Raw genomic sequence first — 14,545 nt, forward strand, 5'->3', positions numbered from 1 at the left:
CAGGATGCTGTAGTGCAGTTTTATGTCCAGGCCCAGCCTAAGCCATGAGAAGGGCTCGGTTTAATTTAGGTGCCGTATGTAGCTGCTCATGTGCCTCTTACGGGTTTATCCTCCCAAAGAGAACGAGTCTCCTGATTCAGCAACACTCAAGCTTCCATGTCTTCTGTGCCACCTTTTACACTGCCTGCACCACCACTTGCTCCCTTGTCCACAGACAGGTGCTTCTCCCTGCTGTTTAAATTCTACTGGATTAAAGGACAAAAAGAAAATGAAAACAGAAGGTGGAGGCCTTCCCAGGCATCCCGGTTTTCAGATTACACCATTAAGACTGACAAAAATATATTTTTAGAGCCCAAAAAGTAGACAGCATGACATGTACTTCCTCACAGATTATTTCTTTATCCTCCGTCCTTCTCAGTGTCATTGTGGGACAAACAAATTCATTTCTGTTACCTTGATCCAGCCCCTTTAAAGCAAGTCACCACAGGTAAATGTGAGGAACTACGACAGATTTTTTTGAGTGGCTCAGAAACCGGAACTGGGCAAAAGTTCAATCATTTACATCAAAGGCTTCAGCAAGAATTCATATGAATCCTTTTCTTTTGTCACGCTTTTGACAATGTTGAATTCCATGCACATTCTTGCAGAATCACTCTTGCTGAAACAGCGCCTGACATTGACTGAAGTGCTCCGTGGGGATTTTCTTGATTGCGTGTTTACTCTTCCTCTTTTCCCTCCCATAAATGCTAGTCTGACATGAATGTACTTGTGAATAGCTAGCTAAAAAAAGGTGAAAAATGGAATAAACTTTTTTTTTTTAAACCCTGATTCACTGTGGATGTAAGTCGATTGTCTATATTTGAGTACATAGGGCTGACTAGGACAACTTAATTATCTTTGGTTATATAAAGGATCATTACATCTCAGCTCTAATTAGGAGGCCAAATGCTGACATCTCCTACCCCACAGAGATTAATGAAGTATTTTCTAAACATTTTGCTACTTTCTCTATATGACTGACTAGAAACAAGGACTTCATTAGGCCTTGCCTTGGTGGGTATGTCATCCCGGAGCAGACAGCAGGCTGGCAAACCCTTATTTCAGACAAAGACATTGCAGGGGAGATGTTCCACAACTTTTGAAATATTTTGAAGACTTTCATGGTCTTTCTACTGTGTGGCAATTGTGGGGAATCTCTTGAATGAGTAAAAGGAGCTGCTAGGAGAGGCTGGCAGATGGTACAAGCCAATACTCTGTGCCAGAACAGCTGCACTGGATACAGATGTCCAAAGGGAAAAGGTGTGAAAACCAGCTGCAGTTACCAACAGACCAGTGAGGAAGAGTTTGTGGTAGAGAAACAGAAACACAGGGAACTGTGACCCATCTGAGGTTGACCCAGTATTTTGCAATAATTTACAAAACCTGGAGTTATGTCAAAGCACTAGGGTTGAAAAATCATTAGTCCATCACACAGGACTTGATATGCTCCAGGCAGATACAGAGGAGACAGATGAGCATAGAAAGTTGCCTCCCCCTTGTACCTTCTCTTATCAAGAAGAAGGACGCTGCTCTGTGCCAGAAAACACGACAGATTTCATTCCTCTTCACATTCAATGCAATTTTCTCAGAAGAACAAACAATGCGACAGGCCTTATCTCATCTAGAGATTGCCTACACGATAAATCTGTGATTCTGCCTTGAGTCTTAAAAACCTTGCTATAGCCTCCCTGCTTCCAAACACACACATTTCTATCTGTTCTTAGCCCTACCAGTAACTTTCAGCTCTGCCACTTTTTTGTTTTGGAATCGCATGTAATAGTTGTCTGCTTTGGAACAAAAATTAAAACTGGATTCTTGGTAGAGCTACACTAGGGGAGCCAGTTCTCAGAACAACAGAAGGTTCATTTGTCAGTCCAGTTTGGAAAGAGCCTTTAAACAAAGTACAATATACTCAGAACACTGTTTTACATTTAGAAGTAAAGTTTTTTGTATTTAGTAAAAAATACATTTTGTTGGTCCATCAGTACAAAGACATCTGGGAAATCCATTGCTGTCTTGCACCTATTCAGGTTAGCCAACAACAGTTAAGAAGTATGCTTTTCATAAGCAAATATACAAGATATTGCACTCCTGACCTACTACAGAAAGGGAAGCAGCACATTTTGACTTTCTATCAGAAGCTGCAGTACTATCTCTCTGTTTCAGGTCTAAAAGCATTTACTGACTTCAGAGCGTTCAGTTCTCTTTGGGAAAAAATGAGCAAGTTCTAAACGAGAAAGGAAGAATCTTCTATGGAAGAGATTTACAGGTTGTCACAACTGACAAACTTTCAGTGAAAAGTACATTTGCATAGCTACAGATCTTGCAGAATAATTATTTGGTTAGTTTTTGTTTAAACAACCGCATGTGCAGGGCATTTTGTGTTTAAAAATGCAGTTTCCTCCATACTTCCTGCTGGTTAACATGCATTTACCATTTCTCAAAAGTGATGAAATGTTGCTGGCAACAGATCTGGTCGGTGCAGCACAGAGGTACGGCCTCCTTGTTCATATAACCAAATTCAGGCAAAAGAGGAGAGAAAAGCACCGTTCTGTAACAGGAGGACCCTGAAGGGTAGAGTGCCTGTCAATGGCACTTCAGGCAAAACACCTGATCTGCCTTTTTCATGGTAGTGAAATAATGAAAGAAATAATTATTTCACTGCAAAAGATGAAAGAAGTGACAGCTGAAACTTACTTATTAAACCCTGACAAATCCACTGCCCAACCTCAATTTTCTAAAAGCATTCCTCACACTTCTGCCTGCCCAGTGGTACCTCTCCAGATGTCAGAAACAGCGTCGGCCCCTAGAGAGAGCCGTGGCATCAAAGCATACGGTGGCAGCCCAGAAACAGAAAAAGAGTATTTCCTCCAGTAAGTGCATTTCCCAAAGAACTATTTACAGGCATCAGAAACAAAGCAGACACATCTTTCTAGTGAGAAGCTTCATGACCATCCAGCTAGGAATTAGTAATTAAAGCTTGAGAAATATTCGAAAGACCTCTTGTTAAAACCATCCTGCTTCACCCAAGTTCTTGGTATTTGGCAGGAACAGCTGTCAGTTAGCAATAAGGTTCTCACTCACTCCTTTATGTTCTTTCCTCCCTGGATTTTCAATTAAGAGACTGAGAAAAAAAATCATAATGAAAAAAAAGAAAACCAAGTTCATGCTTTAAAGTTCATTACTGAAGAAAATTTCCTGTAGTGAATAAAATTCCCTCTCATAAGACAGGAGGTGGTTCAGCAGCAGCAGAAACAGAAGATCTTCCATTTGGATGGTGCGCATCTTGGAGATCACAATCCCTTGTTACCGTTTCCTCCTCTGCAGGCCTTTTTCATATATGCAGGTTTTCGGACGCAAAGCTGTTGAGGAAAATGGAGTGCTGTTTTAAGACTGTACCTGTATTAACAGTGAAGCCACAGACTAAAATGAGGAAGAAACACACTCTTTCCATCCCAGAGTGATAGCTAAGCTACTCTTCTCAGTAACACTTCTTATCTTGACAATGAGTGCTGCCCCTTCTTTCAGTCCCATGGAATCACTTCCCTGTGGAATCTGGTCTGAATTCAATGCTGACACTGTTCTGCACAGGAGGTTGGACCTCCTGAGGTCTCCTCCAGCCCAAATCATTCTACAAATCTGATATCGACCACTGCGGCTGATACCAGTACATGCTACAGAGGAGACATGCGGCAAATGGCAACAGGCAACCCTCAACGGATCACACCAGAGGCATTCTGTGCCCTTAATGCTTAGACAATAGATGTGATAGCCATGGCCATGACAGCTGTTCTTTATTGAACATAGGGTATGTCTGCCCTGGAACCCAGGATGTCATTACAACAGGCACAGAGATGTTCAAAACACTTCTGACACAGCGAGTGCTAATACACTAATAACTTTGAACCTGTATTTGTACAGTCAATGGCATTTCAAGTCCTTCTCCTACAGAACTGTTACTAGAAGCCATCAAACACTTCCTGTAACACTTTCTAGAGGAACTAATTGGAGAAAGTATCATGCTCAGGAGAGAAAACCAATCATGATTATACCATCTTGACTGAGAATTTGTAATGTATTTAGGGAGCTATGCTGAGCAATTTACAATGAATGGCTGGGACTCTTCAGACTACAAATACAATCTACTCTTTCCCCTTGGGAAAAAGAGAAGTTGTCTTTTTAATTACCAGTTTGTAAGAGAGAAGACCAACCAGAAAGACAGTGGGAGGAATAAAGTCAATGTGTTTTCCCCCTTGTTACACTTACCATGATTTTGGATTTGCTTGAGGAGCAACAAGCAGCTAATTCTGAGATACAGATGCATCCTCTAAAGCTGCTTAAAAGGCCAGTAGGGATGCAATCAGCCTATTATTCCCAAAGCTATCTATGAACCTGCACAATTAACACCAGTTTTCAGTTTATCTTCAGTCAGTTTCTTTCCTGAGCACTTCTGTGTATGTGTTGGTATGACTACATGCCACAGCCATCTTTCATTCGTATCATTCACTTTCAGATTTAAATATAGAATAAAAATCCACTAGAGTATGACATTCCTGGTTTGCCTTTCTATGGTAGAAAAAGTAGAGCTAAATATATAAAAGAGGTGCAAATCTCCCCATTTTACCCAGTTTGAGTCTGTAACAATGTTCATTATCTATACTGTCTCTGTAGAAAATGAGCAAAAGAAAACTGTAGAAGACAGAACTAACCCGGATCAGCCACAACCTGCTTCTTTTTGCTGTTTGTGACAATCTCATTTTCATTCATCATTCGTACATCCTGATCTCCCACGTGATTGCTGAAAAGATTAAGATCAGTACAATAGCCAAAATAATCAACATTGTGAAAAGTTATGAGAGTCATGGAAAAGGTTACCAGAGAAGTTATTTAGGTCCTGGAGGCTAGACAAAGCCACATTATATGAGACTACTCAGAAAGGAAAGGCATTCTGTCTGCATCCACCTGAAGGATTTCTTGCCGGCTTTTTTGTGGCATTCATTCAGGCACACATTCAAATCTAAATATCATCATATTCACTCTACAGTTTTCATGCCTGCCTACACAGCTTGAACCACATTTACCAAAGTGAGACTTTAAATCAGTGCTGAACAAAAAGGGTATAAAAATCCCTATATGGAGCTTAACACTGTTTTGTAATGTTAATATAGCATTATTTGAAAGTTTTCTGAACTAAACAAAATTAATTTACTGTTACAAGTTTTGTTTACAGGCTGCTGCAAAGTTTTAACAATTTCTTTTTGGGAAAGAAGTACTAACTTCATCGTTAAATTAAATCAGACAAATTACAGATAAAAAATGTGAACCGAATTGAAAGTTAAAGAAAATATCTCTAATAACATCTCCCTTTCACACAGACAAAAACAAAACATCCATGTCTTCAGAAAAAAAAAAAAGTGTATTTTTCTTTTCTCTACAAATACTGCACAAAATAGGTTTCTATTTTTGGAGAAAAATGCGATGTCTCGCAAACTGTCCGAGAGAAACAGGGGAACCTATACTGAAGTAAATCAGAATTTACACTATTGATGATAACATCAGATTCAAGTTCAGGGTTCATAAAATACTGAACAGTGACATGTGAAAGAGAACAGGCCAAAATCAGAAGTAACAATACATAAAAGCTCAAGAGCATTTTTTAAATGGAGGACTATTATCCTGCATGTAGTAAAGGATTTGTTTTCTATTGATGAAGTACCCTATATTTTAGTAGGGTAGTAGGTGAAAAGAAGGAAAAGAAGATTGCAAAACAGGTTAAGAAGAAAGACCAAGAAATCTCCTGCACAGAAGTCTAGAAGAGAAGACTCTGCATGTTCTTGACTGGAAAACAGATCATACAGTTTGCATGACCCCAGAAGTATACCCTGCTTAAAACTAAATCAAAGGATCTATGTTTTGTTAAAATATGTGACAAAAGTTACGTGAAAAAGATCTATGATTACAGCTGGTGCTCCTCTGCTTCCAATAAAGTAACTTAACTCACAGAAATATGTTACACTGAAGAAAGTAAAGGTTCATTTCTCCTCCTCCTCTTTATATCCCACTGAAAAAATTCTCAAAACTCGTATTTCCTCAAGACATTCTCAGTTTAGTTTCACTTGAAAAATTGTTTACCTCCCAATTTTACCGTGACAACACAGACACTTGTACACAAACATGATTCTAACACAACACATCCAAACAATAATAATTTATTGCAACATCTGACAAGCACCAGTGGCCAACAGCCAATACTTTAGAGAAACAGAGGAAAACAAAGCCCGTAGGCAAATGTGAATTTCTGTTCTTCATCAGGACAGCTTATGTTTCTTCTACTTACTGCAAAATATTTGAATATGCCTCTGAATGGGTCATGTGCTATTCTTGAATGCAAAACTGTCGTCTTTTCCTCCAAGTGATGTATGTGCAACACATTCTACTTGCTAGCTGTGCAATGTATAAGAAAGTGTTTATTTCTCTGTAAGCTTTCAATTTTTTACTTCTCCATCTCATTTAAAATAAATTATTCTTTCAATCTTTATTTTCCTTGCTAGGGACTGTTTTTTAGACTCTATCAATCCTGACCTTCTAAATATAACTGCATTTTTTCACTGCTTTTCATCGTATTTTCTGTGCAATTGCCAACTTAGTGGTTTCAAAGTGTCATTCCTTTGAACACAATTCATCTCTCATTTAAGAAGTTCATTATTTTAGAACGTTTACAAAACAGTAGAATTCTGGTTCCTTAATTAGTATCTGTGCCAAACCAGAGGACTTTCTTTTCTTTACTTGATGTTTTGTTCTTTTTCATTAACTTTATATTTTTATTTATTTTTCCTCTGTGTAATATCATTGGGATTTATTATTTCTTCTGTAAGGAAGGTTAACTTTTTTCTTTTGTGTTTATTACTATAGGCTTCCATAAAAACATATGTAAATATGAATCATGAATCCCAGAAACTGCTAAGAAATGCTTACAAATAAAGCTGGCAACTTGTCCTAGTATCTAAGAAACTATTGGTTATTTCTCATTAAGTGAGGCAGAGTATGCTTTGGAAGGGAATTTTCTATAGCAATATACATATTGCTGACATTAGTTACATAAAAACATTTTCTGAAAACAAGATTCTTTCCTCCAGTCAAGATCCACTCACATACCTAATAACAGTTCTCTTCTCCTGAAGGCAAATCTTCTCATCATCTGTGAAGAGAATGGTATGATACGGGACCACTGGATCACAGGTTGGCAGGATGCCTGATACTACATGGTGCACCATATCCAGAATGCCATTGTAGACAAGCAAGTCATCCACCAGAAGCTAAAGATATTTAAGAAAGAAACAAAACATGTAGAAATCAGGCACTGCTTTCACCACTTGTCTCTATCAATTCACCAGAAATTATTTGCCCTATTTGTTCCACAAGTCTGGCCATTAGTTTAGCTTTTGTTCCTTAAAACTTCCACTTCTCTCTATTTGCTGCTGGGTTTTGATTTTTTTCCCCCCAGGTTTTTGTCTTCTCACTGATGTTTCAAATGCAGCTTTCAAGTAGGCAATTAAAAATGTATTTCATATTTTACATAATTGCCATTCTACCAACTAGAGTGAATCACACTCAAATCTAGGAATTAATGAATCTCACCACACTTCAGCTGTCTAAAACTTGGGTTTGTAGTTTAAACTAGTCTTCCAGGCCTGCTCTACACTCAGTGGAAAAAGGAAAGCATTATTCTATCTTAAGACAATTATCCAAGAAAAATATCAGATAAAGTGTTCTCCCCCCGGACAAGAAAGGGAGAACAGATGACTGGCATAGATTAGTCATTTTAATACTAAATGCAGAGTTAAATGAGATGAATCCCATCCTTTGAGATTATATGGAATCACACTTCAGTAAACTGTGAAAGTAAGTACAGAAATCAAGTAAGCTGACTCACCAGAACATACAAAATGCATCCAAAAATTACTTACACCAAATTCTTTCACACCTCTCTGAGGTGTTTTGGCATAGTTCCATAACTTGATCATTGACACAGTAGTAGGTACATCAAAAATTACATACACCCTATTCACCTGTAAAAGAGAATTAATTTATATTTAACAGCACAAACTGCCCAAAGAAATTAAATTCTCATGCATGTTGCATCAAAAGGGGTGCATATTTAAAGAGATATAGCTAGGAGACAGACAACTGATGCGAGGGATTTAAGTTCCGCTATCATCTCTGTTGATAGTTCACAGATGTTGTGCCTGCCCCAGAGCTGCCCTCACACACGTAAGTATAACTCCTCAGAGCACCTACCCCGAGCCTGCCATCCTGGGCAGTCATCCTGCTAATCAGCTGGAGGAGAGGTCGAGAGACACTTTTGACGACTATTTCACATCAGACATGTGCTTCAGGATAAGACAAGCTGGTGTCTATTCCATTCCCCCAAATACAAACGGAATCCACCTTTCTATTTGCAAGGCTGAACTTTCTCCTGTACCCTCTGACTTTGAAAGCTCTTGCACAAGTTTTGCAATTTTTGTCTGAGGTACAGCAGTAGGAATGTAGAGACAATTCTCTAGATGCTTGCTAAACAACTACTGCTAGCGGTGTTACTCATTTCACTTTCAGTGACATTAACGTCAAGATGTGAAGACCAAGGATTAGGCTGTAGGAAACCAATCTTGCCTGTTACAGTTAATTCAATGTTATTCCTTTTATGAGCTACTAGATCAATTTTGGGCCAACATATCTTCAGCTTCATCTCTAGCATCCTCTGAAGTTGTAATCCTCTGATGCACTGGAGAAGATAACTGTTAGTTGTATCACATCACTATGCTCTTTTTTTTTTTTTAACTGAAGAAAAAAAGGGAGATGCGATCAATATAAATGTTTCTGCCTGTGATTTTCCAGAAGACAATCTGGGCATAGCATTCGATGGCAATTGCTAGTCTCACATCAAATGATAGATTTGATGGAAAATACATTCAAACAAATAAATAAAATTACAATCAGTAACAGGAAACAAAGAATTCCAATTGTGCTTGCATTAGTAATAAATTTGCAAAAGACAAAAACCACTTTTAGAATTAAAAAGGAAGATATATTTAGAAAGGAAAAGAAAGGCTGTAATATAAAATTTCCTTAAAGCTTTCGAACCTTCCAGTATAGCACAAAGTTAATTCAGCTTTCTAGGCAACTGGCATGTTTCAAAGCAGCTTAGCAATGATGATGTAAGTATACACAAGCTTTGGATCAGCATCCCAACTACAGAGGATGATCATGAATAGGCTGATCACTTAATCCATTTGCAATTCCTGGCTGTACAACCATACCACGCAAGAAAGAAAAATATTATGTGGATCTTGAAAAGGGGTAATTTGCTACAGTTCAAGGACAGAAAGCATCATGATATTGCTTACTCTTTCCTCTTGCATAACACACTTTATCAATTTACCCTTTTTATACTGCTACCTTATGTTTTTCTACAGTATTTTGGTGTCAGACACAACACCACAAAACAGTGTATGCATCTATCTGTGCTGGAACTCCAGGTACTGGTATTTTCCTGTTTGTCAAAATGAAAGAGCCTCTGCGAGCATGTCTTTCATAAGGACATGAGCAAACCCAGACTCACAATGTTATAATGGATATCTGAGCATCCCATTAAATTAATTACCAGGATTCAAGATGTGGGATCTACACAGTAGGAGCCTCAAGCATTACATAGACCTTCCGTTTTCCTAAGCAATGCAAGTGGTCAGTATTCCCAACTATACTTAAAATTGTTATCTTTATTATACCCACTGCATTACAACATACAATGATACATGAAGTATTTTCAAAATTGACTTAATTCTTTGCTTTTAATATTCTAATTAATAACTAACATATGGAGTAAGGATTTTTCCAACACAGTAAGCTACAACATATCACATGTCAGGTTTACATTTTGTTACTTTTGAAATCCATCCTCTTCTAAGAAATAAACACATCTTAATGAAGTTCATAACAGGCCCCTAAAAAATGTCCTCTCCTAAAACGAAGTCAGAACTTTAAGTTTATCTGCTCTTCCTGTTTGTAGATTTGATATCCCATAATTTAAACATGGTGCTTCTAAAAGGGCTGAACCATTTGGGGCCTTAGGACATGAAATACTAAACCTGTCATCTCTAATTTATGAATTTGAATTCAACACAGATAATGAGATTAAAAAAATTCTCACTGCTGGAACAATATTCATTGCTTTTTGTAAAAACGAATTTAAGATCCTAGTCTGCTCCCATTTGAAAGGTGTTTATTGCACAGAACACACATATTAAACTCCTTTGTCAGTATCTTTATCATAGTAACTGAAAAAACATCTAGCCTTGGAAATTCTTCTGCTGTTGCACCATGGAGACAGGAGGAGATTACAAACCTGGGAAATCTATACTGCTGCTATCTGTGCAGTGAAGAGAAACTGGAATAAAAAGAACTTCTAAAAGGCACTGATTTAGCATCATTTACTAATATCAAATTTACCTAAGAATTATGTATGCTTCTTCCTTTCCTTTATGCTTCTAGCTACATCTACGCACATCACTAAAATGATATGAAAAGAGAAAATGTACCAAACCAGGAAGAATGGGTGCAAGCCACATATGTCTGCCATCAGTTGTGTCATTTACTCTGTCAATTAGTTTGTCTGGAGTTCGGATGTCTCCAGACACATCTTCTAAAATGTTGACACTATCTGGAAAAGCAGCAATATCTGAAAAAAAAACTTTAAGCGCAAACAACCGAAAAGAGCATTTCAGAAACAGCATATTTAAAAGCTCACGCTTGCTCTTCCAGGTTCCATGAGCAAGTATTCACCATTACCACAGTAAAACTTAAAAATACTCCAAGCACTTCACATAGGTAGATGAGAAACCTGGAGGCACATTTTTAAAAGCAGGAAAACCCTTACAAATTCTGGCATTCAAAAAATTATTTTTAAAATAGAAATAAATGACCTAGCTGCATTTATTTTCAAATATGTATCTTTGACTTCATGACGAAGTTCCCTCATCAGGAACATGCACCTCCCAGCTTTTTTGTGACGAAGCCCCATTTTCTTAGAATGAACTTGTGAAAACTCCTCATATAAAACATGTCTCAAGAAAAGCTTCCTTGCAGGAGGTAGCCATCGATCAGATTAGCTTTTGCTTGAGTTCCTCAAAGTTTCTGATAAAAAGCAGTAATTGTTTAATAAGGCCTTCTTTCAGTTCTTTGAGAGGGAATGATTAAACCTCCTATTGAACAGGCTTTCTAGACAACTGCTAACCACATTTTCTCTATAAGAGAACATCTGTGTAAAAAACATATGTATGTTCAAGACATGCAAAGGAATGTGAATGGATGACACTGTCTTCAGAATTCTAAATCCCTAGCAATCCAGTTTGAGGGACACTAACTTCCCCTTCTCCTGCGTTCTAAAAGGCCTCAGTCTGTAAGTATTTATAAAGAATTTAAGTAACGACATGGCAATGCCTCAACTGTTTAAGAAAAGCTTACTCCAGACTCAGTACTGAACTATCACATCTAGTACTGCACTAAGACAAATATCCTCTTTTGGAGATCCTAATATATCTAAGCAACGCTACTGTACAGGCAGAAACAGGCCATCATTCAAAACAAGCGGAGGTATCTTTACCTGGCATTGCATTGTACTGTAAAGACATACCATTTAAAACCCAAGTTAAAGATCCTTTGCTCTTAAAAACAATTTGTTACCACTTTTCAATTTCAAAATGCTTCTTCTCCATTACAGATGTTTCAACTGCATCATGTATCATACAAGATACACAATTTTTTTTTAAAAAAGCTTTTATTACCTTTTTCAATGTATCCTCTATTTATTAGGCAATGAGGATCCTTAGAGATGTACAATTCATGCAGCATCCATGGTTTTTACCCTTCCTAGTTGGCTAAGAAACTGTTTCTTCCATGTGACTGAACTACGTGAATTGTATGTTGGTGTATGAAGTTTTTAGCTCTTAAGAGACTTCAGCTGATACAGAGCACTGAAGTGTAACCCTGATGACTATGAATCTTTCAAACACACCCTTTGTTCCTGCTGTCGGTTACCCAGGGAACACTGTATCAAATTCGAAGTCTCAGCCCTTATCTTCAAGACGGGATCGGATGTCTAGAATAGCCTAAAGCTCCAGAACAAGAGTTATGAAAAAATTCTTTCTTGTGGTACAATGAAAGATTCCGTAACAAATAACTGAGTTCAACCTTTCCTTATGAAATTATAACTCATCAAACTTCCTGGTACCTCCATACCATAGAAGAAATAAATGTTGATAGCAAAAACACCCATATCCTTCTTAAGCTTTCCCTTCTCTAACCTTGCCTTGCTTTGTTGGTGCATCCCATTCAGAGAAGAAATGTTCTGAAAGTATATAGAATACATTAAAAGATGGAAAGAAGTATCATCACGCAAATATAGAGAAGTACAGCCAGAGTAGTCATAGGGGATAAACCGGCAATTTGGAAGAAGCAGCAAGCAATGCTATATGATAATTTGCCAGGGAGCAAGCAAGGATAGAGGCACTTGGTCATTAGAAGGATACTGTTTTCTGTCAGTACGATTTGGTCTCCGTGTTCATTGAACAACTCAAGTCCATTCAAACCAATGTAGTATGGATCGCCCCAACTTGTCAAAAGCTGAAACTGGAAAACAACTGAAAAGCAAAAAGCTGTTAAGGAAAATTTCAATACTGATACTTTGTCCTAAGAGACTATTTAATTTGCAGTTTCAAAAATTATTGTGCAGCCCATATCTCAATGACAGACACTCTTATTAGCAGTTTGCAGGAGCGAAAAAAAATATGTTTTTCACTTCTGACTTTACTATGTCTTAAAACTCTCTGAATAAAACTATTTTAAGCGAAGAAGACTGCCTTTTCTAACACTGATAATAGATATAGAAATGATCATCTGCAGGTGACACAACTAGGCAGAAGTCTGTAATTGTTTACACACATATACAAGTTCATGTATATGTATGTTCATATACGTTCTTCCATCAGATGAACTACTGAATCTTTTCAGTGTGCGTCTTACCTTCTTGTACACTGCAAGTTTTTAACACCACAGCTCCCATGTGGAGCCTTAACTGCCTTAATGTTTCCTGAATGTTCCTTTGCCTGGTTTTGAATTATATGGGTGATAACTGGGCAGAAAATACTCCCCTACACTGAATGGCACAACAGGTAATGATGGAGCCTGTGCTGTCCATTTCTGTAATGGAGCAGTCATTTGTACCTCTTTGCTCTACCCAGACACTGATTTTCATGAAACCAGCAGGAACTTCATATTGCTGAGACTCCATTCTCTCCACACTTGGTTAGAATAATCTAATGGGTTTAAAAAGCCCATCAAATAGACTGATGGCATAACAGTAAGTATTATCAGAAAAGGCTGTACTTATCTAGGAAAACCTAGGCTTAAAAAGCCACCAACATAAAGAAAAATGGCAGAAATATTACACAGTTCTGGTCAACTTTAATAAAGATATAAAACGAGACAAACGTTCAAACATACGCAAAAATATGAAGACTACTTCTAGCTTTGATAGGCTTGCTGGATACTACACTAACAGAGCTTTAGCTCCAGCTTGGGTGGATTGTAAAAGGCAGGACAAAAAGCTACCAGAATATCTGAAAACAGTTCATTCATATGTTATGTTTTTATTTATTTATTTATTCTTAATCCATACTTAATGGAAGCCTTTCTCATATTCTTGCTATCTTGTTAATTTCTTAAAGCACCAAAAACTGTTGGATTCAAAAAAGGTCAGGACTGATAACCACAGTATATAACTAAAATATTCTACATGACAAGTAAGAAAACGACAGAGAAGGATACAACCACATGGCATTAACGGTGCTTCATAGTCCATACTAGCTTGTTCCATTCTCTTTGAAGCAGTCCTGCCAAAAAACCCCCCAGACAAAATAGTTTCTTTATGTACCTTTGGCTCATTCAGAAAAGAAGAGGACAAAACCAAAGAACTAAGCTTTCACAAACACCACCCCCTACCCCACCACCTGCAATTATGGACTAGCTTGTCCTCTAATCTCAATGAAATCTTGTTAACAGTATATAGTTAAAACCCAATTAAGCATTTTTCTCTAAATGCTCTGTATTTTCATCCAGGTGCCTCATACAACTGGTTTCAACAGAGAATATAAAAAAATACTAAACAGTTAAGAGACATTGCGTGGTTCAGATAACAAAAACATCCCAGTTTACCTCCTTTGTACTTTATTAGTCAGCTGGGGCTGCAGATAGTCAAGAAAGAGAATTTCTTGGGCAAAGTCAAAATGGCAGTTGCCTGGTCCCTTGCGGATAAGAAAGCCTTCTGGTGGGGAGATGCTGTGACCATCCAGCAACACATGCACTACCTTAGCCTTGTTTAAAATAACATAACATAAGATTACATGACATGAAATGATATTACATAAAATAAAATAGATCCAAAACAATTGTA

General features: G+C 37.6%; 1 protein-coding gene across 4 annotated transcripts in view; it reads right to left on the reverse strand.

Annotated features, from left to right (window-relative positions):
* Window positions 1–419: 419 nt before the first annotated feature.
* The window catches only part of KATNIP (katanin interacting protein), a 65,804-nt gene continuing 51,678 nt past the window's right edge, over window positions 420–14,545 (reverse strand). For 3 of the 4 annotated variants that reach the window (XM_056335227.1, XM_056335228.1, XM_056335226.1), the window contains 8 exons: window positions 14,308–14,465; window positions 13,921–13,985; window positions 12,624–12,734; window positions 10,635–10,774; window positions 8,007–8,108; window positions 7,195–7,355; window positions 4,749–4,837; window positions 420–3,401 (listed from right to left, as the gene is read on the reverse strand). In XM_056335227.1, coding sequence (XP_056191202.1) covers window positions 3,346–3,401; window positions 4,749–4,837; window positions 7,195–7,355; window positions 8,007–8,108; window positions 10,635–10,774; window positions 12,624–12,734; window positions 13,921–13,985; window positions 14,308–14,465 — 882 coding nt within the window. In that variant the 3' untranslated portion in view covers window positions 420–3,345. The remainder of the gene's footprint in view (window positions 3,402–4,748; window positions 4,838–7,194; window positions 7,356–8,006; window positions 8,109–10,634; window positions 10,775–12,623; window positions 12,735–13,920; window positions 13,986–14,307; window positions 14,466–14,545) is intronic. The other variant, XM_056335229.1, reaches the window with a different exon arrangement.

The sequence above is a fragment of the Falco biarmicus genome, chromosome 4 (assembly GCF_023638135.1).
Source record: "Falco biarmicus isolate bFalBia1 chromosome 4, bFalBia1.pri, whole genome shotgun sequence".
Classification (NCBI taxonomy): domain Eukaryota; kingdom Metazoa; phylum Chordata; class Aves; order Falconiformes; family Falconidae; genus Falco; species Falco biarmicus.